Source organism: Rhynchophorus ferrugineus, unplaced genomic scaffold (assembly GCF_030347505.1).
Source record: "Rhynchophorus ferrugineus isolate W39M unplaced genomic scaffold, kcgeb_rfMv2 rfM8, whole genome shotgun sequence".
Lineage (NCBI taxonomy): Eukaryota > Metazoa > Arthropoda > Insecta > Coleoptera > Curculionidae > Rhynchophorus > Rhynchophorus ferrugineus.
The window spans coordinates 12,460,402-12,486,001 of record NW_027472587.1 but is presented as its reverse complement, the minus strand read 5'-3'; the positions used below and the strand labels follow the sequence as shown (position 1 = coordinate 12,486,001).

The 25,600-nt window shown below is 33.1% G+C and overlaps 1 protein-coding gene across 8 annotated transcripts in view; it reads right to left on the bottom strand.

The window, feature by feature from the left end:
• Window positions 1-25,600, bottom strand: part of LOC143200829 (uncharacterized) — a 205,005-nt gene that overhangs the window by 9,000 nt on the left and 170,405 nt on the right. For 2 of the 8 annotated variants that reach the window (XM_076411547.1, XM_076411548.1), the window contains exon 8: window positions 13,375-13,410. The exons of the other annotated variants lie outside the window; for them this stretch is intronic. In XM_076411547.1, coding sequence (XP_076267662.1) covers window positions 13,375-13,410 — 36 coding nt within the window. The remainder of the gene's footprint in view (window positions 1-13,374; window positions 13,411-25,600) is intronic. 8 annotated transcript variants of the gene reach the window in all.

Sequence of the window (25,600 nt, the reverse complement as noted above, 5' to 3'; positions counted from 1 at the left end):
TCTCTAAAAACATATTCTGCAGAGAGATATTAAAATCTAAAAGGAAAAAAGTATGTAGCCAGAAATACAACATTCAAACATTCTAATTAGACTTGGTGTATCCAACGAAATTTGGTGTTTTCGAGACTATTGAGTTTGGGGATGATACAAAATAACTTACAAGTTAAAGATAATTTAAGTAAAGTAACAACACTACATGAAAATAAGAGCGAAGGACTAAAACTATTTGAATACCCGTATTAGCAAGGTAAGAACATAAATTATCAAAAAGTGATTGTTGCAAGGCAAAATATTTTTCAATTGTGAACAATGTACTCACAGTATATCACTCTGTTAAACAGATTTAATTAAAAAATTATTCATTGTAGTAAATCTTCTTTTCACAGTTAAGATTGAATCCTAATGCACCTCGCAATGAAAAGCAAGATACTGTAATATATTAAATTATTATTCAAATAAACTAACATACAACAAAATATTAAACAATACGTCAAAATTAATGCTTCAATTGTATTAAAAACATAAATGACTAAAAGACCACTTGTTGAATATGAAACATTCTAATAATATTGAAAGTAATTCATTTATTATGGAAGCACGCCAAACGAAGCGTAAAAACCAACAATAGCCGATTTATTTCTACACGTCAGTTACACCCGTCCGTCGATTAGTATCAATCATCGGTATATAAATAAATTAAAGCGTTTAAAATCGAAATTACCATCGCTGCAACTTCTGAATGTGTTTGCCCGTCGCCGCCACCAATTTCACTAATAACACGTCCGTTCGCCGACTCCGAAAGGATATCGGCGCGTCGCCAGTAATGGGGAAAAATTGGCCAAACACAGGTGACGCAACAGATGGTCCAACGGTATTTCAATTAAAATATTTTACGAGCGCGATTGCAGGACGCTCTACTTGAAGCGCTGCCGTTCCATTCGATTATTTACGACCGGTTGTCATACGAAGTATTAATTTAAGAGAGGTCCGAATTCGGCGTTGGATTTAATGGGACTTAAATTATACCGAGTGCCGATGGGACATTTTGAAAAACTCCGTTAATGAATATTTATGCGACCGAAAAAAGGCAACGCGAAGCTGACAGTAATAACGGTTCGCAAAATCATCCTGCCTGAGTGAGATTTATATCAATATATGTAAACATGTTTACGTGGTCGGTATATTTCATCAGTAGAACCGCTGTCACTTTAAACATAATATTTAAAACGCCAGAAGAACAATAATTAACCACTTTTGCAATTAGTGAACTAATTTAAGTTGTCAATATAATTCTGATATATGATAAAATTAACAGATGAATAAATGGCGGATGCGCCCGATCGTTGAGTGGATTGGTGAATGCGCCAAAATATCGAAAAATACCGGGTATGTAAGTTATCCTTAAGTATAAAAATAATTAAATATGCATGACATTTGGGACAGTTTTGATTTTAAGACGGCCGTAAATTTACCTCGATCATACATTTTAATGAATTTTTTCTCGAGATATTCATTAAACTGAGGTGGCTTTATACAATTTTCTCAATTAATTACATATTAAATTATCTATGCTTAGTACAACCTTAAATTATAAATTAATTTATTATTACTGTTCTGTAATAAACGCATTAACACACAAGCAAGATTAACATATTACAGAACAGAAGTAGCGGGATTAATACATGAGTATGTATTTTCCAAATTAAAATAAAACCAAACTATTCAAGCTAAATTTAAGAGTAACACTCATTCAGTATACAAGTACGCGTGGTTTGGTTCGTTTCAATATTCTAATTTCCTGCGTGTTGTCCAGTAACTGTGTTGCACCCACGTTACTGCAATTTAGCAATCTTCTTTCATTTTTAAAACGAAATCTTGGATCACATTCGTAGAACTTTGGTTTGGAAGATTTGGATTACTAGTTAGTTTGATCTTTTTGTGTAACTCAATATTTGCACCCTATAAGTCCAAAATGTCTTTATGATGGACTGATAAACCAATCTCTTTGATTTTAGAACAAGTAAGTACAGTACCATCGAGATGGGTGTCGAGGTATTTGGCTGATTCTGCTTGAAGAATAGAGCATCCGCAAGTGATATAATATGTTTTTGGCTTTATACAATGAGCAAAAAAATATTTCTAAAGTTAGAGCAATAACTATTTATGAATAAACTGGAAAATAGATATCAAAATGAAATGGCGGACGCGACAGGATAGACCAGTAAAAATGCTCTAAATAACTGTTAGTCTAAGGATACACTGTACAATAAAGGTATACAGTTACGCTTTATAATAATATAATATATAAATTAAATATAATATAAAGTATCAATAAAGTCTAACATGTAGAGTTTAGTACTAAATCCTTCGAGTTCATTAAAATATCGTATATAAAATAATGTTAATGCTTTATTTATTATTGAACGGAAATATTTTTTAACAAAAATCGAGAGAGTAATCGAAATATTACCAAGCAAACTTCAAAAAAAACCATAAAACTATATAGGTCGCTGCTAGGACGACAGAGTCAGAAAGTTAAAAATCAGTGGAATGAAACTAGTAGAACCAAAAATAGTAACTAAAAGTACATGATTGAAACAGTCAATAGTAAATAGTAACAAAATCAGTGAGACCGAAAATAGCGACTGAAACAGTCACTGGTACAAAGTAGTAAAATCAGTCGAACCAAAAATGGTGACTGAAACAGTCGATAATAAAGAGTAGTCAATTACTAAACAGTCGATAGTTCCCAACACTAATAATGACCCACGCTCAGCTTCCCCCATTACACTCGACCAACACAATATCAAATATAAATCGTTTACCAACGAACCGAGACAATTTATATGGCAAGGCTTCAATTAAGCGGTCGGCGTGCGTCAAAAGAATATTTCCTAATCTTAAATCAAATAGGAACGATATAATTGCCGGTCGATTCAATTCAACAAGCTGACGCCATTCGGAAATTACACACTTTTCAAACGTTTTATCCCATGTTTCGAACTATCCGTGAACGTTATCGAAACGGACGTATAGAAAAACAAGAAACAACCATTAATGGCCGAGCTCGCCTACTTCGATGGTTATTAATTCGAATGGTCATTAAAAGTTGTGTTTTATAGCGTGGTTCGTTTAATTGGTGAATGATCTGAGATCACTGAACAGGAAGTTGACAAGCGATATTAACAAAGTTTTTAAGGAAAAACATCAACTATTTTCAGTATATGATAATAGAAAAGTGTTATTAGGTATAATTATATTAGTAATGAATCAGCGATATTGATATATGATATTGAAAAACTATTTTATGATAATAGGTTAGATGACTATTTCTGAAAAACCACTTTATGAGAATTACACGTATTTACTTTACTCGGAATAAAAATTATTTCTGCACAAAAATGGATTTGGAAAAAAAAATTGACGTTCAAATAATGAAATTCTAAATGCGCGCTAAAATCTGCAGGTGATTTAGTTGTTTTGGTCGGACAGGATTGTCTGTATGTGTATATATCTTATTTATATATTATTTTAATAATCTTGTGTTATAATTAGACCATATTTTATATGTTATAATTATTCTACCGTGGGTCGATAGTGGCAGGGAACCTAGTTTCATTATACATCACTAAAAAACCCAAATAAGTTGTGTATTTTCGTTTTCAAGGCGGGAACCAGCCAGTAAAGTTTGAATATTGGTAATTTGTTTACTACAATAATATTCTAATGTAAGTATTTACTATTTTAAGTATCTGTAATAATGTCTAATGTGTAATAAACGTAATATCGACGTATATAACATTGTTGATAACATTTGAGGTTAGGCTTCATTTGTTTTGTTTATTCTGTATATGAGTCCCTAATAATTTTGTTTTTTTTTAGTTACCAAATAATATACAAAATTATGTTCAATAAAATGTGACTGGTTTAGTCATAAAAGTAAGCATGAAGTCAGTATATGTTTCTACATGACACGAATGAGAACTAGACAGAAGTAAATGGTTATCCACTACTGGCCATATATTCTCAAAACACAAAGAAAAATATTAATCAATTGTCATCAGTGAACTCAAGTAAAGTAAAAGAAATTATGTAGAGATCGAGTTTAAGAATTCATAGGAAAACTTAATATGTTACAGCAGTATGCCTAATTTTTTTTAATAGTATTTGATAATGTTTAAAATTCCAATTTGTCTATTTTATTTAGCCAATATTAGAAGATAATTTGTCGTCAACTATATATAATTTAAATCATGTTGTGTTATATGTTATTTCAAAAATAGTTTTTCTGAAACACCCACTCACTTCAATACTATAAAAGTTCTTTTTTTTAAATTATTATTTCAGTTACAGTCACCATAGACGAATTCATTCTGGACAAATTCAAGTCATTTGCTTTCATTAATCCCAGTTTACGTTTATCTTTACTTGCCGTTGGTAACACAAAACCGTGTTTTTAACTGAAATATATGATAAATAATCTAAATAAAATTGAAGCCTGCCAAAAAGTTCAGAAATTGGAATGCGGAAATAACGGTTAGGAAAACTTAAGTGACGTCAATGTTTCGTAACGCTGCCTAAATAAATCCATATTTTTGTTGGTCTTTATTATAGTCGTCATACCTATTGAGTCGACCGAATATCGTTGCTCTATTAAGGATATTGGTTTTTAACGAAAACAAAACTATATATTTGGGACATATTCCAGTAAATTCAAAATGTCAGCACATAACCGACCAAAGATTATCGGACAATCTATCAAAGCCGAAACCGTTGCTGTCAACAAAACAAATATTCGGCGTTTAGACGCTCGATTTACCGGCTCTCGGCTCATAAACGACGGAAATACCACAAAAGGGGGGAGCCTGTTATATGACACCCGTTGTCTTCACCTTCCCATAACCAGTATGCGGCCCTATTGTCGTGGCCCATCCGCCTACACATTGGATTCGATTTACGTCAATGTCATCTTCCATTATTTTATTCCCTCTTATAATTATTTTTGTTCGAGATTAACGTGGTGAGTTCTATAGGGTGTCCCAATATACATTGTGTCAATGTTGTGTTAATAGAAAACACAATATTTTTTCATTTCTTTTAAATGAATTTTGTTATGAACATAATTGTAGTTAATCTCGTTGGTACACCGTCGAATCTCTTTGTTTGATACACGTATTAGTGCGAGAGGTAGTCGTCACAAGATACCGAAATTCTGAATTCTGAGAGGACAATTCACGAGAATGCACTTTTATATGCATCATTAATTTCGAAATTCACATCATTCTGTCCATTTGTCCCATTCATCTACAATAACATCCTTCGGTTTGGATGAACTCCATCAGACACACGGAAGAAGAAATTAGCAAATGGTGGAATCTTGAACAAGTGTTAGATGGAACAGAATGTAACAGTGAATGAATGACACTTTCTGGAGGTGGAATTATGATTCAATGCTGACAATACCAAGACAGGGTGATGAGAGTGGAAATAACTAAAAGGGTGAAAGATATGTGTGTAATTATTCAGAATATAAGAGCATTTGGTAAAAATGTACGTTTTGTAGATATGGCAAATGCATTAGGGAGAATGCAGTGACTAAATCTAATTTTATCAAGAAATATGTGTAAAGGTAATAACAGAAGAAACTAAGGAGAAATAGAGTGATATTAGAATGAATTAACAAGAAAACACAGCAACGAAGGAAACAAGAACTAAACATAAGAAGGTAAATATGTTCTCTAATGACAATAAAATATATTACTTGAATGTACAATTCTTAATTAGATGGATTAAGTGATACCATAGGTGCTTTACAAAAGAGTTCAACATAAATATAATAAAATAACTCTAATCTACAAATTATTGTGGCTTTTTAATTAAGTGTAATTTATGCTCTAGATGTACTATAGTGTTAAAAAAAGATGTTTTATAACATTTTTGCTTCATTGCCTTATTTATATTGGAACGTTGTTATATATCGAAGCTAAAATAAACTAAAATACGCAAAATGGCAACGTTAAATGCGGCAAAAATTGCACAGTTTCTGCGTCATGAATTGAGATGACGTGAGTTCACGGCTACTTTGGATAGACTATATTTGTTTAACGATTAGTATCATAGGAATCGTGATGTTTGATGATGTTATCGCCTAACAATAAGGCGATTTCTTGTCGGTAAAGTTAAGATCAAGATAAGCGAAACAGAAAAATTGATTTATCAGCGCGTGATAATTAAATTTTCACGGTAAAACGAAACGGAGCCAAAAACAAAGCCGACCGTAATTATATGAGAGGGCCCTATTCGGCGAAGGAACAAAGCCTCTTATTAAAAGGTTGTTAAGCCCTTAATGCCGACGTAAAACATAAATAGCGACGTACGAGCACGGCGCGGACGGAAAAAGCGGTCTCCCGCCCCCGTAATGGTCTTTTATGATCTGCAAACAACATCGTCATCAGCGACGGTGGCGGTGGCGTCGGCTGTGACGACGAACGCCCACCATTTATAATTGAACATCGTAAATTCCGATGCGAATTCGCCAGAGCCCGACTACTCGGTCGCAGTTCGATCCGCCGACCGCCACCCCCCCGGGTTCCCCCCAGAGCGGCGGCAGCGTTCAATTGCGCGCGGAGCTCTCACGATCCACCCCCTTACAGACCGCAGTATCGATTTCGGTCACGTGATGGACGGGAGTCCACCCGTTGTCCCCTGTGTCCCCCCTCACTGCTCTTCTCGCACGCCAGGCTCGACGGCGGAATCTTTTCGGGCCTTTTTAGCGGGTCGACAGAATCGGACTGGTTAAATTTATTTTCAGCAATTGGGATTCAACTGACTAGTTTTTTTTATATGAAATCGTATCTAATCTTTAATTAGTTAATAACATTGCGATACTTGCTACTGAAGACAATAGCGAAAAAGCAAATAGAAAAATAAACACGTTCTAAATAAGCGGTCCCAGACATGGAGAATATCAGTCAACGAAAGTAAGTCAATGTCAAGTACTTTGCAATTAATCTTGATGCAAAACCTCCTTGGAAAGAATCAAAGAGAATCAAAAAGTGTAATCTTGTGTAGATATATAGTGAAGAGTACTATACTAAATGGTACAAACACTGAAAAGCTACTAACTTTTATTATATTAGTGACTAAGTAACGGCCAATGGGTCTTACACCTAATAATAAGTACTACTAAATTACTGTAGAGACAAATTTTAAGTTAGTTGTCCACGACTAGTAATATATTAATAAATAAAAAATAATTTTGAATAACTTTTTAACAATTTACTTTTATGAAATAAAGACCAAGAAGTTATCTATGCATCCAAGAGATGGTTCATCAAGATCGGAGAGAATTTCAGTTCACAACTAATCACTACATATACTGAGCTTAATACTCATTTTAATTAGATCAATACTATACCCAGTTTATTGCTATTTTTTGTAGGTTAAATTTATTTTACATTTTTCTGTTCACACATAGTTCTGTATTTCTTTGGGCGTAAGAAATTATACCATAATATTATTTAACCCTAGTAATTTATGAAGATGATTTTTCGCCTCTTTTTATCAAGCGTCCTGAATGAAGCGTTCTATATGCGACATTAACTTCCTTCCAAACGTTGTCACCAAAAAAAAAAAACATAGAAAATAGTATAAAGCATTTTTTGTTATATCCACGAATCCATTCAATTTTTGTAAAATTAGCGTGTACAACTTTATACACTAGACTCATTAATAATATCTTAGTATAGCAAAATCACCAAATATGAAGATTTTTCAAGAAATTTTCAAGAAAAGAACCTATAATAGGATGGAAATCGCAATTAGTAGTAATTAACCTCCACAAATTCACACAAATCCACCCACCACAACCCACTTCTTCAATTGATAATTTAGAAAAGTTTTTATTATTATGATGATTGCTCAAAATGAATTATTTGTATAAACAATCGCATTTGTGGAAAAAATGGTTCTATTAAAAACATGATTTAATAAAAGAAAATAAAATGCAAATAAAATAAAATCTTAAATGCGTTTTTTTGGAAACTAAATTTTTCAAAACAAATTACATGATATCTCAAGTTCTACTAAACCGATTTACTTTAAATTTGGTATGAACTTTCTCTATACATTCCTCTATCATATCAATGCAATGAAGTATGAAAACTGTAACAAAATTTGGATTTGTATGTCAAAAAAAAAAAGGTAAAATAAGTATTTTTTTTTTAAAACACGACGTAGTTTGACGAAAAAAAAACTTTCTTCCGATAGAAGAATGAGGAAGAAGTTTTGTTTTTATGGGTGTGGTTTAGATACCATGCCACTGAAACAGAAAAATCCTCTCAAGATCATATTCTTAAAGGATTAAACTTTGAAAATATTTTTAAAAAATCGATTTTGTCACATTTCCCCACTAGAATACCTCTTAAGACATTATAAATTAGACAAACTATACTATACATCAAGCTTTTGCTCAAAATAATTACAAATCTAAACTAGAAACAAATCAAAATGAGAATGAAGCGTGAGAACGCTCATTCGAACCGTGATAGATCGATAAAACCACCAAATGGACGAACAGAAACTGGCGAAAATCAAGTTAAACCGGTCCTGTGCGTCACGTCCAACTTCCGTTATGACAGATGGATCTCGACACGGCACCCCAACCGTTTCCGGTTCGATGCGTCCGGATACAGACGGTCGGTATGAGTGTGTCTGTGTGTGTGCAGCGACGGGTATTGTACGAAGGGCCATGTTCGGAATTAGGGAGACCATTTTTTTTTATTGACGAACTATGGATTCATCGAACAAACGGGCGAAGACTTTTTCAATTGGTTTTAACGGATAATCAGTTATCATTATCGGCGTCACGGCCTAGTATTGCGGCCGAAGGGGATTATTGATCTTTTTTTTTATTCGGTCCAACATTTTAATCATATCGGATTATTTCACACGTTACCTTCTTTTTTGATACGAAAGACTATTATGATCATGCCATTTTAATAGAAATGGATGCTGAAACTGAATTTGTATTAAAAATAATTCCTAGATAAAATAAATTAGAAAGCTCGTGATACTAGTTTTAGGTTATAGTAGGTTATAGTAGGTTTAATGTTAACGGACTTGATGAGAAATTATTTCAATAAAAAAAATAGATAACGAATTTAATTTCGGAAATATAGTCAAAATTCTCGACTAGTTTTGTTGGCGAGTAAATAAACAAAGTGGTGTTTTCATAGACAGACCTTGGACTCACTCATGTTTTTCAAACTGTCGAGGTTTCCCATGACCTGGATAGTCAATAAGCTCGAACACTAACACAGCAACTAATAGGACTTTCTTTTAATAACATGTCCTCCTCGTGTAAAAAATTCACTGTCTATCAGTTACCATCATAAATCTTGCTATTGTCATTTTGCATAAGTTGCTCTTTCGCTGTTTTGAAAGCTTGTAACAGGTCAATTGAAAAGCCTACCAGAGTAAAACACATTTTTTTGCCAATTTTTTTTTCTATGATTCACTGATTATAGCGACCCTTCAACTTTTTGATACCATTTTTGTAATACGATTTGTCATTTGCACCAAAATAGGCCTGTTTCGGCGATCACCTCTTCATTCGACGAAAATTTCTTCCCAGCGAGCATTCTTTTGAAATTTGAAAACAGGAAATAGCCGCTGGTTGTCAGATCTGGAGAATACGGTGGATGAGGAAGCAATTAGAAGCCCAATTCATGGATTTTTGCCAATTGTTTTCACTGACTTGTGACACCGTGCATTGTCTTGGTGAAGCAGCGCTTTCTTTTTCTTCACAGGCGGCCGTTTTTCGGCGATTTCGTCCTTCAAATGGTCCAATAACGCTATATAATAGTCGCTGTTGACGGTCCTTCCTTATTCAGGGTAGTCAATGAAAAATATTCCATGCGCGTCCCAAAATACAGACGCCATAACCTTGCCAGCCGACTGTTGCGTTTTCTCATGCTTTGGAGCGGGTTCATTGTGTGCAGTCCACTCGGATGACTGTCGATTGGACTTCGGAGTGAAATGATGGAGCCATGTTTCATCCATTGTCACATATCGACGCAAAAACTCGGGTTTATTACGCTTGATCATCTTCAAACACTGCTCCGAATCATCAACTCGTCGTTGTTTTTGGTCAAAAGTGAGCTCGCGCGGCACCCACTTTGCACAGAGCTTTCTCATACTCAAATATTCGTGAATGATATGATGTACACGTTCAGTTGATATCTTTAGAGTATCTGCTAATTCATTCAATTTCAATTTACGGTCATTCAAAATCATTTTGTGGATTTTTAAATGTTTTCGTCGGTAACAACCTCTTTTGGGCGTCCACTGCGTTCACCGTCTTCGGTGCTCATTTCACAACGTCTAAATACCAATCCTTGATGGTTGATTTTCCTGGGGCAGTGTCCGGAAACTCGGCATCAAACCAAGTTTTTGCTCCAACTGTATTTTTTCCCTTCAAAAAGCAATCTTTTATTAACACGCGAAATTCCTCTTTATCTATTTTTTTTCACAACAAGTTGCTTCACTCAAAATGCTATAATTCACAAACTAATGATCCGACAGCTGTCAAATTTATACACGCATCTTTTGAGGGTTAAGGCTAACTAAAAAACATATGGATTTAATTCTAGTAGCGTCAGGCCGGGGACTTTTCAATTCACCTGTTGTTAATAATTTTAATGCTGAAGAAAACAATAATAAAAATATAGTCATACACCTAATATCTGGTCATTTTATTTCTTTTAGTATAATCAAGGTATAGCCTTAGCCTTACTACTTGGTGTGGTTATAATTTATAATGATCAGTTGTAATATTTTTACCAGATTGTGAAAGATCAAGAGACAGTTTATTATATTTATATAATATCACACCAAGTGACTCATGGGCTTATGTTTTGTCCTTATTAAAAGAATGCTATAGAACAATAACTTAGATCAACTATATTAATCAAATTTAATGTAATAGGCAGAGATTACAAAACACTAACAATTATTAGCGTTTCCCCAATTTTTTATTCCATTCAAAAAATAGGTTATCTCGATGCTTTCAAAATAGCCGTTTGTTTCAATGATGACCTCTTCATTGGACCCAAATCTCGTATCATCCAATCATTCCTTTAGATTTGGAAACAGATAACAGTCACAGGGAGGCTAAATCTGAAGAATATGCCGGACGGGATAGCAGTTCGTAGCCCAATTTATGGATCTTTTGGCATGGTGACACACACGTGTGCACCCGTCAATTGTCTTGATTGAACATTTTCTTCTTCGCCAAATGCAGTCAATCTTGCTTCAAATCTGTTCAAAAGCTCTGAAAAATATTTGCCTGTAATCATTTTATCATATGGGTTATGGATTTGAATGAATTTTTTTTGAAAATCATTGTTTTGATTGTTCTTTGATTTCTGGTGTTTTGACACATTGGACATTTGTGCTGATATTACCCAGTAAACCACTTCTTAACAATAGAAAATGATAGCGCAGAGTCTCCATAGTATCTATAAAGGTTCTCCTTGGTTTTGGTGATTTGTTTCCATTATTGTTAAAGTTCGTGAGATTTCAAAAGTCACTAACTTTTGAAACTGCTCCCGTAGTGCACTTTCATTTGATTTAATCAGCACTATTTGATTTTAGAATAGAAATGACCAACCAATACATTATTCAAATATATTATAATTCATTTTACCATAATGAAGAAATCAACGACATAAAAACTACAATAAAAAAACCTTGAAATATAAAATTAAATTAAAATACTTGACCAGACGATCCTGTTGATATTTTATTCTATTATATATTTTAATATTACTAATAAATCAATAAATATTAATGGCGCTCCCGGCCTCCATTTAACAATTTCTCCATTAAAATAAATAAACCGCCGTATTTCAACAATTTTACCTTCTCTCGCCCGAATATTCCATATTATCCCAGTTAAATATACATATTATATTTCAGGGAAACCGATAAATAAATTCGTAGGATCGTTAATAACGAGCGAATATGTTGTATTGGGCGATATTCATAAAAACAATTATTTTCGAATGGATTTTTGTCGAAATATTTACGAACATATTAAAGCGAATTCGATGTTTGTCCGACAATATACGAGCACCGAACTGAACGCGATATAAATTGGAAAATTAATTGTTTTCGGTGTTGGTTTGTTTATTGAAATTTGCATCGTTGAATTAAAATTCGCCAAACAACCGAATATTTCGACGAATTTCAATATATACACGCATACATAAAATATTCCCGTTATGTCAATATTTATTTCCGATATATGCTCCTTAGAAAACCGGAGCAATAATTTTTAGGTAATAAAATCTTAGAACTAATACGTTCCAATGATATTAAATAACTATATAACATAAAAGAATGGTTTGATGCTAGGAGAAGTAAAATTAATGAAACAACTGTACTGGATAATATGATAATAAAGTAAGGAAGATACTCCTAATTTGATCTAAGAGAAAAGAGGATGATTTGTCCGTCAACTCTAAAGCCTATTAGGACTTATAGGTTGCATATAAGGGGTTGTAATAAAACAAACGAAAGTCCTTTTATTAATTACTAATGCTTATCACTAGGAAACCGACGAATACATGCACCCTAACCTCGAAATCAAATAAATATACGAAGTTATTCAAGGTTTCGCCTTAAAATATAAAATAAAGTTGCCAAAAATTAAAAAAAGAAGAAAAGAAGAGTACATATAGTCTGTTCATATGTCATTCAAATTTGTGACATCAAAACGTTGCAATGCTGCCGCATCAACTCTGAGTTTTAGTCAAGTTTGGCTTTGACATACAACAAAATTCTAATCTAAATGAAATAATTGAACAAAAAGCTATCAAATATAATTTATTTTAACATGATAGTACAACTAAAAACTACAGTTAATTATACAGCCACAATAATTTATAGGTTAGAGTTAAACCTCTTATCATTATTGCTTTCAAGAATTTTACATTCGTCTGACAACCGGACTACTTTGACAGGTTCATTCATTTACGTGTTCGAACTAATCAGACAGCACTAGAATAAAATGAGAAGGAAAATATTGTCTGATTCTAAAACATTAAATATCTTGATGACGTATGTACAAAAAACTTTGAATACACTATATTAGGTTTCCGATGCAGACCAGGATAAAAATGACTCTTCAGTTGTGTTGAATTATATTGTACACTTTATCATTCGTAGAAACACATAGTTTATTGAACCAGGCCCTGTTATAGTTTAAAATTAAACAAAAAGTAGGATAAAAGAAATATTTTAAATCATCGGGTAAAAAACTAAACAAAATTTTCTATTATATGTTTTAAACAAAATTAAAATTATACTCACATAACTCTGATACTGTGGAAGATAATAACTGCTTACCTAAAACAAAAGAAAAATCGATTAGTGATATTCAAGCCCACAAAAGTTTATATTTTAATAAAAAAAACTGATGTTATGTGATGATTTGACGATCGCTTAAGAGAACACAACACGAAAAATAAACCCGGTTATAACCGTCAGAAAACTTTTTATTCTCCACCCCCCTCCTCTCCCTCGGAAGCGACGTCTTTCCAGCAACAACAGCACCAAAAAAAAAAGAAACGTCCTGATGAGAGAACTCCTAATCTGGAGATTCAGAGAAAACTTCACCGATTCCGAAGAGTTAATCGGAACAAAACGGGGACAGGCTCCGTGTTCGGGATTTATTCAGCGGGGAAAACAACTTCTTGTTCCCCGAAGAGAAAGTTATCCGGGCAGAATCTAAATTAATCCAACGTTTTGAACTGAGAGCGGAATTTGTCTCGAACGAAGTTTCGGGGCCAAGATAAAACAGCCCCAAACGATTTCCATAATATTTAAAATACCACCCTCCCCCTTTTCATTTCGTCCTATTGTGACGATTTATATATATATATATATATATATATATATATATATATATATATCGATCATCACGACCACAATTTGTAAATGCAGACAACATTTTCCTTCCCGTTGTATTCTAGTTAAAAAGAAATACAATGTTGTCTGATACGCCCGTACATGTTTATACTGACATTAGTGACAGTTACACTGGAAGTTAGAAACAGATTGCGTCTCTAAGGAGTTGCTTCTAACGCCAAAGAAATAATGGAGGCCTCCTCTTTCCGATAAAATGGACTTGGAGCAATGGACCACAACATGTTTTGCTCTGGTTTGAAAATCAGCTGAAGAACTTGGAGGAACCATTAGTTAGTTTCATGGAATGCAGCAATGCAGTGTACACTGGTGAAAAAGGCTGTAATTAAGTAATGGCTTGCAATACATGACTTAAGTTTTACGGAGATTAAACTAATGCTAAAGGGTGAATGTAATTATGTTAATGTAACTTTATGTAATTTACTTTATTAGAAATAAGCGTGAAAGAAACATGGTAATTCAGATACTTGAAGGAATACTAAGTGTTTTGTAGATAGGGCAAATACATTAGGGAGAAATGTAGTTACATCAAAGTGACTTGGAAAGGAATCCCTGTAATGAAGGAAACAAGAATTAAACGTAAAAAGGTAAATATGTTCTCCGATGGAAGAAAAATAGATTACTTGGATATATAAACTGTTAATTAGGTGGATAGGGTCTCCAGAGGATACCACTATAAAAAAAAGGCGAACTCTACCTTATAAGTGGTGTGGAAAATAATTCATAAATATAAAACCAACCCAAACTTAAAAAAAAAATAAAATAAACGTAATTAAAAATTATAATGACTGTATAATTAACTGTAGTTTTAAGTCCTTCGATAATATATGCATTAGATGTACTATAACGTTAAAATTAATTATATTTGATAACGTTTTGTTTCATTATTTTATTTAGATTAGAATTTTGTTCATATCAAAGCCATTTTCGCCACATAACCAAAACTGAAAGGTCAACATTGTGACGTTTTGACGTCATAAATTTAGATGACCGATACAAAAAATTATATAATGCAATGCATCCCCTTCGCGTTAGCAGCTCTAAAAGCGAATTTTTGAATTTAGGCTCAATTATCCTGAATCAGAAGTCCGACAGAGCTAAATCAAATAAAAGTTATGTATAATAATCAAATAATAAATGTTGCTGAAAAATATTAGTGGTGAAAGGAATTCCTGAAAAAGAACACTCAATAAAGACCACAGCAATATGAAAAAAAAATTGTTGCGGAATAACGAAAATGTAAGATAGTTACCATGTTACAGGCTTGTCAGACACGTCAATAACACAATTCCTAACTTAATTTTTCAAATGTGCCTACCATGGACAGCTGTTAAATTAAGACTGAATTAACATAACAAGTCGATGATTTTTTAAGTCCTTGCATAACATTAAATTTCTTATTTTCTTTCTTGTTGTGCATCAATTATCTTGCCCAGATAAAAAAAACGACATAACATATGAGCAGTGACTGTTAATTAGTTATTTAATTAATGATCGAATAATGTTAATGTTTTTTTTTGTATAAGAGGATGCATGTGATACCTGAATAATTTTTGAGTTGAGAAACGAAGCATAAAATGCACGTGTCAAAAATGGGCAAACAAAGGGAACAACAGGGAGCTATTGAGCCACCCCAAGTGACGAGGGACCGAAATAACATCTGTCATTTTCAATATCTATCCCCATCAAATAATAAATGAAGCAGAGATATATAACGTTATTTTATGTTTCAAGGATTTATTTGGATATTTGACATAAATATCTTTACGACCGTTTCTTGTCCATTTCGATTTTGATAAAGAATAATAAAATATAAAGCTATTTAATTTTAATGACTATAAAAGTCACAATATATTAAATAGGATTAATATTATTTACCTTTCGAGTGAACCAATCAAAGTTAATTCACCGAAAAAAAAAAGAATGTCATGTATTTATAATGTATATTACAAAACAAATACAAACGATGACTTTATGGAAATTCTGCAGGTTCATCCTCGAACACCAAACATTTCAACATGTTTCATTAAGATCGTAAAAGTTGAAGAAAAACAACCAGAAATAATTGAAAGTATTCACGATATCTATCAAAATATTCATTTGGATTTCCAAATTTTTCCTCAAAATGACAACCGTGATTGATCACAACCGACAATGTCTGAAAATCTAAACCATTGTTGTTGAAATATGGTTATATGATATTCAATTACAATAGTCTCTTAGAGTGACGCTCTTAGAGTGAAATCAATGAAAAAATATGAATTAAATGTGTTTGTGTGGAACAAATATTCACAGGTTCATAAAAAGACATGATATAGATGGTTATCAGTGATACCAAATAATATGGAAGGAAGACTGAAGAATGCATTCGTAATACTGCACAATCAGTGTAGAAATTGTCCAGATAGTTATACCAAAACACATAAAAAAATTTGGTATAGTTACTTTAAATATTTTGTGTGATATGGAAACTAATATAAAAGAAAGATATATTTCATCTATTACAACTATTAATTTGTTACATCATTCGACTATGAAGTAAATAATATTTTATTATGAAATTCTTTTGGGTAGAGGATTATAATAAATTCCTAGAAATCCCAGGCTGTTATTGAGACCTGAATCGGTAGATAGAAGAATAAAGCTTTCCTATCTTTTCTAAAAGTTATTAATAAAGGGTGTGTATTTCTGGCGACCTTTTGATTTTTGAGCATAAGTTTTAGCCAGGTAGGTAGGCGTGTACTTTTCAAATAGTCTTCGGCCTAATTCTTTTATGATACTGAAGTAAAATTCGCTTATTTCAGCTATATTCAAATATTAAATCCAATGGCTTAAAAAATAAAAAAGAATTGACTATACATCATTTACCAATCGATATATCATATAATTTATGGACCAATAACAATAGTTTCAGAACTGCATTTAAATATCAGTCATAAAGTGGCAATATTGATACATTCAAAGAGTTTAAACTGGTTCTTTCTACAATATCAACGATGTGGAAAAAAAGTCAAAAAATACGGGAACGTTTTAAATCGATTTTTTTTAATTATGAAAAATATAAAATCGACTCATCAAGATATCGAAAACAATTTAGTGTACTTAAGGTTCTAAAGAAAGCCAAAATGTTGAGAAATTTTGGAGTTCAGAATGTTATACCCATGCCATATTACCCCATATTAAAGTAAGTAAAGGTTCTAGAGAAACCGTCAGTATAGTTCAAAATAACCGTGACAATTGGGCAAAAATAAGAGAATAGATAGCAAAATGTATCATTCTAACGAAATACGAGTTGCAACAGCAACATTATATAAGAGCTACTATTGCTGGCTGTCATAATGGCTCTAGGTAAATACCATGAGAAAGCAGCAATGAAATTGCAAACGTTAGTAAAGAAAATTAATAATTCGGCTAAGTAATTAAGAATCAGTTTGAATGAAATCATTTTACGACAATTTTACATATAAGAGTTTATATCAGTACTTCAGAATAAATAATATTAAAGTGTCATATGCTAAAGGGGTAAAATATTCAGGAATGACATTGGACGCCACGCTGAAAGGAATTTCAAAAATATAAAAGAAGAAGGAATGGATATTATATTTAGAACAAAGTATTGGCTATTTCAAAGAAATTCTGTCCTGTTCGCATACAGTAAAGCACAGATTTATAAACAAATCCTTCAAAACAAAGTATTGAAGACAACTGTTAATACTCCATGGTACTTAGAAATAGTTCAGAAATTGTGACCTCTATAGAGATTTGGAAATAGAAACCATAAAATGACTTGCCTAAGGTCATAAACAGAGACTTCTTTACCATGTCAATATTGTGTATTGATGTATTGTGCCAGTGTACATCTTAGTATTAGTGTAAACAAGTTAATGATAAATAATAAGAGATTTTAGAGATGAGAGACATTTAGTTTTTCTGTAATATTAATCACTGAACAATAGTAATTCAAATTGTAGTTCGTAGTAATACTGACATTATTTAATTAAAATTATTTTAAAAATAACTTTACGTTGCTGCTTCGTCGTTTCGTTTAAAATGACTTACTAATGACTAATGACTTGTTAAAATGGGGTCCTATTAATTAATTCAATACAACCGGTAATTAGAACAGAATAGAACAAACTAAATCGGGAAATATTTAGAGACGAAGCTAATAATCGACCATGTTATAACAGCGAAAACCCGAAACAAGGGTGAAGTAAATTTCTATGAAAAAAAAATCAACCTCCTAACGATAGTCGTTTTTTTTTGGCAAATTGTTGGAGTGTCGTGCCAGGCCTAATAAATAGTCCATTAAAATTTAGAACAATACCCGCCCGTGCCTTAATTTCAGACCATTCGCGACGTTAACCCTTTTATACCCATTGTTCGATATTCGGCACGCATACACCCGGTAACTTATTGCCGCCATTGTGCACGCAAATACCCTGTTTTCTCGAACCTTAATAGGAGGTTCGCGTGCGAAATGCCATCTTTGACAATTTATTAGGCCGTTCCCGAAACCGACCGCCGGATGGCGTTGTAACGGCGAGGCGAGCGCGAGCTTTGCTCTTTAGACGTCGTACGTGTCGTTCCATCGAGTGCCCGAGCAGTCACCGTGCCACTTAAACAGCTTCGAGACAGGTGCCGAAGCATAATTCCATTAATACACGTTGTTATACGTCTTCGGCTACGTGTCCACTGCTGAATTATCCGCATTTTCAATGCAAATTAGTTTCTGGGAAACACGAACGACGGCATATTATCAAAAATATGTAATATTATCTAGTATCCCGGTGAATTCCGTATCACCAATACCAATATAGTGATTATATAGTAATATATAATCATCTTGATTATTAGACGTTTAGCTCAGTTTCGTTTTAACCATTGTGTTGTGTAGACGTCCAAATTGTATTATGGATAAATATACGCCACAAGAACGGGCAGAAATAGATAATATTTATTGAAAATAATCGTTCCATTATTGGCAATTGGCAAAATTGCATCAAAAATATCCTAATCGTCCAGTGCCTCGCAAAACCATAATTTATAGTTTACATGCGAATTTTCGACAGTACGATACGACAACAGATATGGCCTCGTTCTGGAAGACATCGAACTGAACGCTCTGGTATGCGATAGTGTCTCAGAGTCTCCAGAAACATCAATTCGGAGACTTGGTTCCCAGTTAGACAATTCTGCACGCAGTTTAAGGCGAATTTTGAAAAATGTTCCCGTACAAAATTCAATTAGTCCAAAAATTGCTACCGAAAGATCCCGATGAACGAGTTGAGTACAGTAATGCAATCCTAAGGCTGTTCGATGAAGCGATGAAGCCTATTTTCTTTTCAGTGGCCACGTCAATAAACAGAACAATTGGTAAATCCTCAATTAAATCACGAAACATTATTGCATCCACTAAAAACAACTCTATGGTGTGGTGTTCATGCTGGAAACATCATTGGTCCATTATTGAATGACGTTATGAGGTTTTTCGGAATCAAAAGTTTATGTGAATAAGCCCCAAACGATTCAACATCTTAAAGACAATATTCGTCACGAAATTGAAGAAATTCAGCCTCAGACGTTGCAGGATATCATGAAAAATGCCTTAAAAAGAACTGAAAGTTGCATGGCGGATAGAGGTCACCACTTAGACGATATAATTTCAATCATAAAAAAGTTTAAAGACCAAATAGACTTTTTATGAAAACTAAACTTACTTATTGTTTCTATGACCAAAGTTACAGGCAATTGAAATAGTAGCGAGTCTATTGCCCCACATTGTATATTATTTATTTAAAATATTTGATAAAGATTAATAATTAATAATCACAAATGTGTTAAAATAATTAAAAAGTTATCTAAATTTAATAAAACAAATATAACATAAAATATTATAAGTAACCAAATACAGTTTCAATATGATATCGCAATCTTATACTATTGGATTAAAACATATATAGGTTGCCTTCGATAAGTTTGTTCTTAATGTGGCGTTTACATTATAAAACAATGAAGATTGGCTCTTCTATGACTGATGGCAACGTAGAATGTTATAAATGAACAAGGGAAAATAATATTGTTATGAGAATAAATATCTATAAAACAATGAAAAATGGTAATTAATTTGGTATTTTGGCATTTAAATGCTTATTAAATTTAATACTACTCCTGTTTTAATCATACTTTTAATTATATTTTCGTTTCTTAACATTTTTTTGTTCTGGAATTATAAACCAAAGAATTTTGTTATGGTATTATACTGTTCCATGGAACTAACAGAACATATTATAATCGATCACATGCTCACTTCTGAATTAAACCAAAAATGACAACTTCTGAACGTCATACAGTTTAATTGATAGGGAAAAAGAACTTTAGTTCATTAGTCGGAGTACCTTCAACGACCTCCCGTAGTTTTCGAAACATTCGACCGCTGTCAACAAACCCGTGGCCGCCTGACTACGGTCATACGGGGTTAATACGCACCCCGTGCCTCATTACCGCTGATTACCCTTCCAGCCGCAGGTCCTTTCGACCCTCCGTAATGACACCCTAAAACTTTCAGGGTGGTTTCCGGATCCCCTTTCTACGTATTTAATGAACTGGGGCGTGTTGCGAACCTCCCCCTGCCCTAACCCCGCGCGGGTCACGTGTCACTACCTAGAACGGCTCTAATTGACGCCAGTTGTTGTCCCAAAACTTTTCATTAGCGACATTTAATTGAATTTCGACGATGAATATGAAAATATTATCGCTGGGAATGCCGCTTGTGGGTGTTGTATGTATATATGAACGGTTATTTTTAATCGTTGATATGCAAAAAATATAATAAAGCGGGCGTGGCTCGGCAGTAGCGAGGGATTAGTTACGATTAACACACGGAATGTGAAAGTGGTGGCGGTGTGCTGTGGGATATTTTAAAGTCGTTTTGTCATTACTTCTAAATTTGGAATCTTACCTAAAATCAATAGGGCAGAACGTTTTTTTATTGTTAACAGGCCAATTGAAGTCCCCGGCCTGACACATAGATGACGCTACTAGAATTAAAACCATGAATTGGGCTTCGAATTGCTTCCTCATCCACCGTATTCTCCAGATCTGACCCCCGGCGACTATTTCCTGATCTCAGATCTCAAAAAGAATGCTCTTTGGGAAGAAATTTTCGTCGAATGAAGAGGTGATCGCCGAAACTGAGGCCTATTTTGAAACAAAGAACAAATCGTACTACAAAAATGGTATCGAGAAGTTGGAGGGTCGCTATAATCAGTGTATCACCCATGAAGGGAATTACGTTGAATAAAAAATAATAATTTTGCTAAAAAAATGTGTTTTACTACAGTATACCATCGAGGACATACTGACAAGAAGAAAAATCTATATATTAAATATCTACAGATTTATCGAAAACTAGAGGATTTCTAACCCGGTCTATCTAGTCAAGTTCTTCAACGGATAATTTGCTGCTAAGACATTAATTATCTGATCGATCTTGAAGAAACTCTAACTTCCAATATATTCATATATTTTTTATTTGGTAAATACATATTATGTATTAATCTCGTAATAACCTTGCCTGTCTATTAACGCAAGTACAACCGAACAGTAGTATTAAATTAATTTGTATTGTAAGATTGTACTAAACGTATTTAATGTAAGATGTAATTAATTTAAATATATATATATATATATATATATATATATATATATATATATATATATATATATAAATATACAAATAACCAGATAAACTCATAGTTGGTAAAAGGAGACTTTTGAAAAAAATATTCAGCTAAACTATATCCCCCTATAAACTATAAGTTCTCTGAATAATTCATAAGCGACAATCGTAATGCAGAACGAATTCATGGAACGTATAAATTAAAATTTGTCATCGATTTTGTCAGGTATTTAAATATTCTGTATAATAACAAAATGCCATATAAAGCACTTAATGCAAATGAAGTAGGAGGCATATTAATGACAAAATAAACGTTGATTTATTTTGATGGCTATACACTTAACTCTCCGATACTATTAACGGATTTTATTTTACTAAAATAGACAAAATACCTTGAGCCATACGCTAAAAATAAAACCGTTCATTTTTACTTAATATATGAGAAATGAGAACGATGTTCATTATGGTTGAGAATTCCTTGTAAGAATATCCAGTTATTTATTGACATTATTCTTAGAAAGTGAAGAACTTATTTGGTATGCGATGCCGATTATTTCGCAATTTTAATTATGTCCTATTAGAAAAAATACTTTTTAGTATAAATTACCATTTTTTGATAAATAAGTCTGCAGGTTTCCATTTTTGTTTTCATTCTATTCATGGTATCATCAACAGTTTTCTGATGCAATTAACAATGACTATGATAAAATCATTTATTAGTTACATCCACCATTACAACGAATGAGTGAGACGTTTAGACATAAGATTTCGTTTATATTAGAATGGATTTAAACCCTCAACATTGTTTTTTGCTCGCTGTTCCACAGAACCCACTTACGTAAAATAAAATAGTGTAGTCGGTAGGATTCCAGGATGATCATAAAACTGCTTTCTTTTAAGTTCATTCAGTTAACCGGAATCAAATTAATTAGCAAGAAAAAAAGACAGGTTTGAGGTTGGACTGGCAATCGCTCCGCAGTTGCTCGATGCATGATTTGGTGTAGTTAATTGGGTGAAGATAACAAAAGATGAGTTGAAGATGCTCAAAGACCCCTAGCCATAAACTATTTTAATTAGGAAACATAAGAGCTTTAAGAGAAAAACACTCTTAATCTGTGGATTCCCACCACAGGCATCACAGTGCAGGGTGTAAGGCCACTAAAAGCGGACTGAAGTTGTTGGTAACTACTTTACACAGTTTACTGTTTACTGTATTTGGACAGGACCTTGCAATTTAAGATGTATTGGTTACCAATTATAATAGTTTAGTTTCGCAGTCGTAGAGTATTGGAATATGGAGTCACCAACAACTGGGAAACCAGTCTCTACAGGGTATACCATCGAAATTCGGATAGAAACAGTATCATTTCCACTTACTATAAGCTGTCCAAACGGGATAACAATTACAAACACCTCTTTAGTGTTTTCACTTTTAACCGACTTCGAAAAAGGGGGAGATTCTATGTTCGGCTGTATATTTTTTTATGTATGTTCGCTGATTTCTCGGTCAATTGTGGGCTGATTTTCAAAATTCTTTTTCGAAGCCGGTTTGGTGGTGCAGTGGTAAAGGCGATGGGACGGTCCTCCTACTGTTGCGATAGCCGCGGGTTCCAATCCTGATGGGGCAAGGTCGTAAATTTATGTATATGACTGTTTAAAATTTGTGAATGTTCTAGGTAAGAGTGTAAAATCCGACAAGGAAAACGATCCCAGTCACGCCAGTAACCAGGCTGGGCAAGACCGGATGTCTTCTGGGATGATTTCTAATGTTGGTCACTCGCCAGTCGGTAGGCTTAATGTCGAGGAACATGGCTCACGGAGTCCACGTTAAACTGTAGGTTCAGTCCAGATAAACCCATAATTGGTAAAAGGAGACTTTAAAATAAATATTTAAAAAAAATCCTTTTCCAGTCGAAAGAGTCTACTTCAGAGGTGGTCGCACTGGAACCAAATTAGAATCTGTTGGGGGGAAGGGGGGTAGACAGACGGAAACATTCAAATTTCAAAGGCACGTATAAAATTTTCACATGTTTTTTGTCTAAAATAATCAGATATTTGTGTATATATAAAGTAAATAGTATAGGTAAATAGATAAAGATATAGGCAGTTATTAAGTAAATTGTGTGTATATAGTGGAATATAAAAATCTAACTTTGATTATTTTTTAATTTTTAGTTAGTCGGTTCAATTTTTTTGTTAAAAATATTTTATTTTGTTTTTTAAGCACCTTACATTTCATAGCCAACATAAATATTGGCGAAAGGAGCAGGAAACCAATATGTATAGGTCTGAAAAGTACCATAAATTGATTATTCGATAAACCCCCTTAAAAAATAAGAATACGTCTCAAATTTTCTATTGCGAATGGATTCTCAATAGCTGAATGAAAGTTATAAGTTCTTTAAATAAGTTAACATCGTTAGTAGTAAGAAAATAGCGAAATTTCTTGGGCTATTTTCTGACCAAAAATTCAATAAATGCTATCGAACAACCCTGGTATTCACCCGATGTGACTCCTGTCGCTTTCCAAAACTTACTCAAATATGATATTCAAAAATTACATTCACATAGAGTTTTTAACTTGGAAATGAGATCATATATACTAGTCTTATCAGTGAACAAGATTGATTGCGAGATAAATAAATAAAATAGAATACGAGAAATAAATGTACGAAACCAATCTTCAGTCTGATATTGTCGAAGGGTATAACAGTCGAACCGAATTCGATCAGAAATTGTGAAAACGTAATAGAAAAGCGTCGCTATCCGGATCCCGACTTTCCAAGTTCGTTCGAACGTAAACAAGGAAACGTTTCGGGTCCAATTCCAGCGAGCTTGGTGACGGTTTAAAGCGCTACAACTTGCATCGCATTAGTTTCCCGGTTTTCTATTTTCCTTCCAGACCGAACGAGATTTTCTCGCTTTATTTGAGCGAGAAGATGGCCGGGATTTTAATAAGATCTCGCCGAGTTTTATAACGTTGCCTTCAACGAGGATATTGTCACTTTATAGCCAGCCAACTGGGAGAGCTCTTTCATGCAGTTTTTTTCGCGAAAGTTTTAAATTAAACATTGTTTTCAAACACAGCATAATTAGAATTATAATAAAATAAAAAATATATACAAAAAATGCCATGTTTGAGAGAAATTGGTTATTTTACTATGACTTCGTCCATATCCTATACTAGTAAGGAAGCAATTTTGATAACAAGTATTTTCATGTATATTGATGAAAATGCGAAAATAACTGTTAAATAACTTTACCTGTATTATTGAGTTATTCAGTCTATACAGATTTATTATTTTTGATGTGATTTTGATCAATAACATATTCGAAAACAATGAACAGAAAGATTTATTGGATGAAAACCCATCTGAAACCCTCAAAGAACTTTTAGACAGCTTAACAACTGAAGAAAAGATCCAAAACCAGGGAAATGGCTACTGTAGCTATGGTTTTAACATCGCGGCTTCATTGCTGTCCAAGTAAAAGAAGAATTGACAATGAAATGTGGATTATTGAGGAGTTAATAGATTAAGTTGATGTTTATCTTGTTTCTGCAAATATACATAAATAAATGAACCATTTTTGGTTAATGAAAAGAATCAGTGAATGTCCTAGTAATTGAACAAGCACAAAAGCTATACGTTTTCAGACATTTCACACACATTGATTAGTATATATTATTTATCTTGTATCTTTGAAGCTTGATGCTTTTAGAGTTCCTAAAAGATTCAACTGTTTTCATTAGTAATATCACTAAATTGTTATAAAACTCAATTTTAAACAACAAAATACTGTACATGTCAGGTAAAATTACAATACTAATTAATAGCAACGGTGCACTATAGCCTCCATATATTGTAAATAATCCATTTCCTAAAATTATGTTTTCCATGTAAAATCAACATCAATTAGCGCATTTAGTTC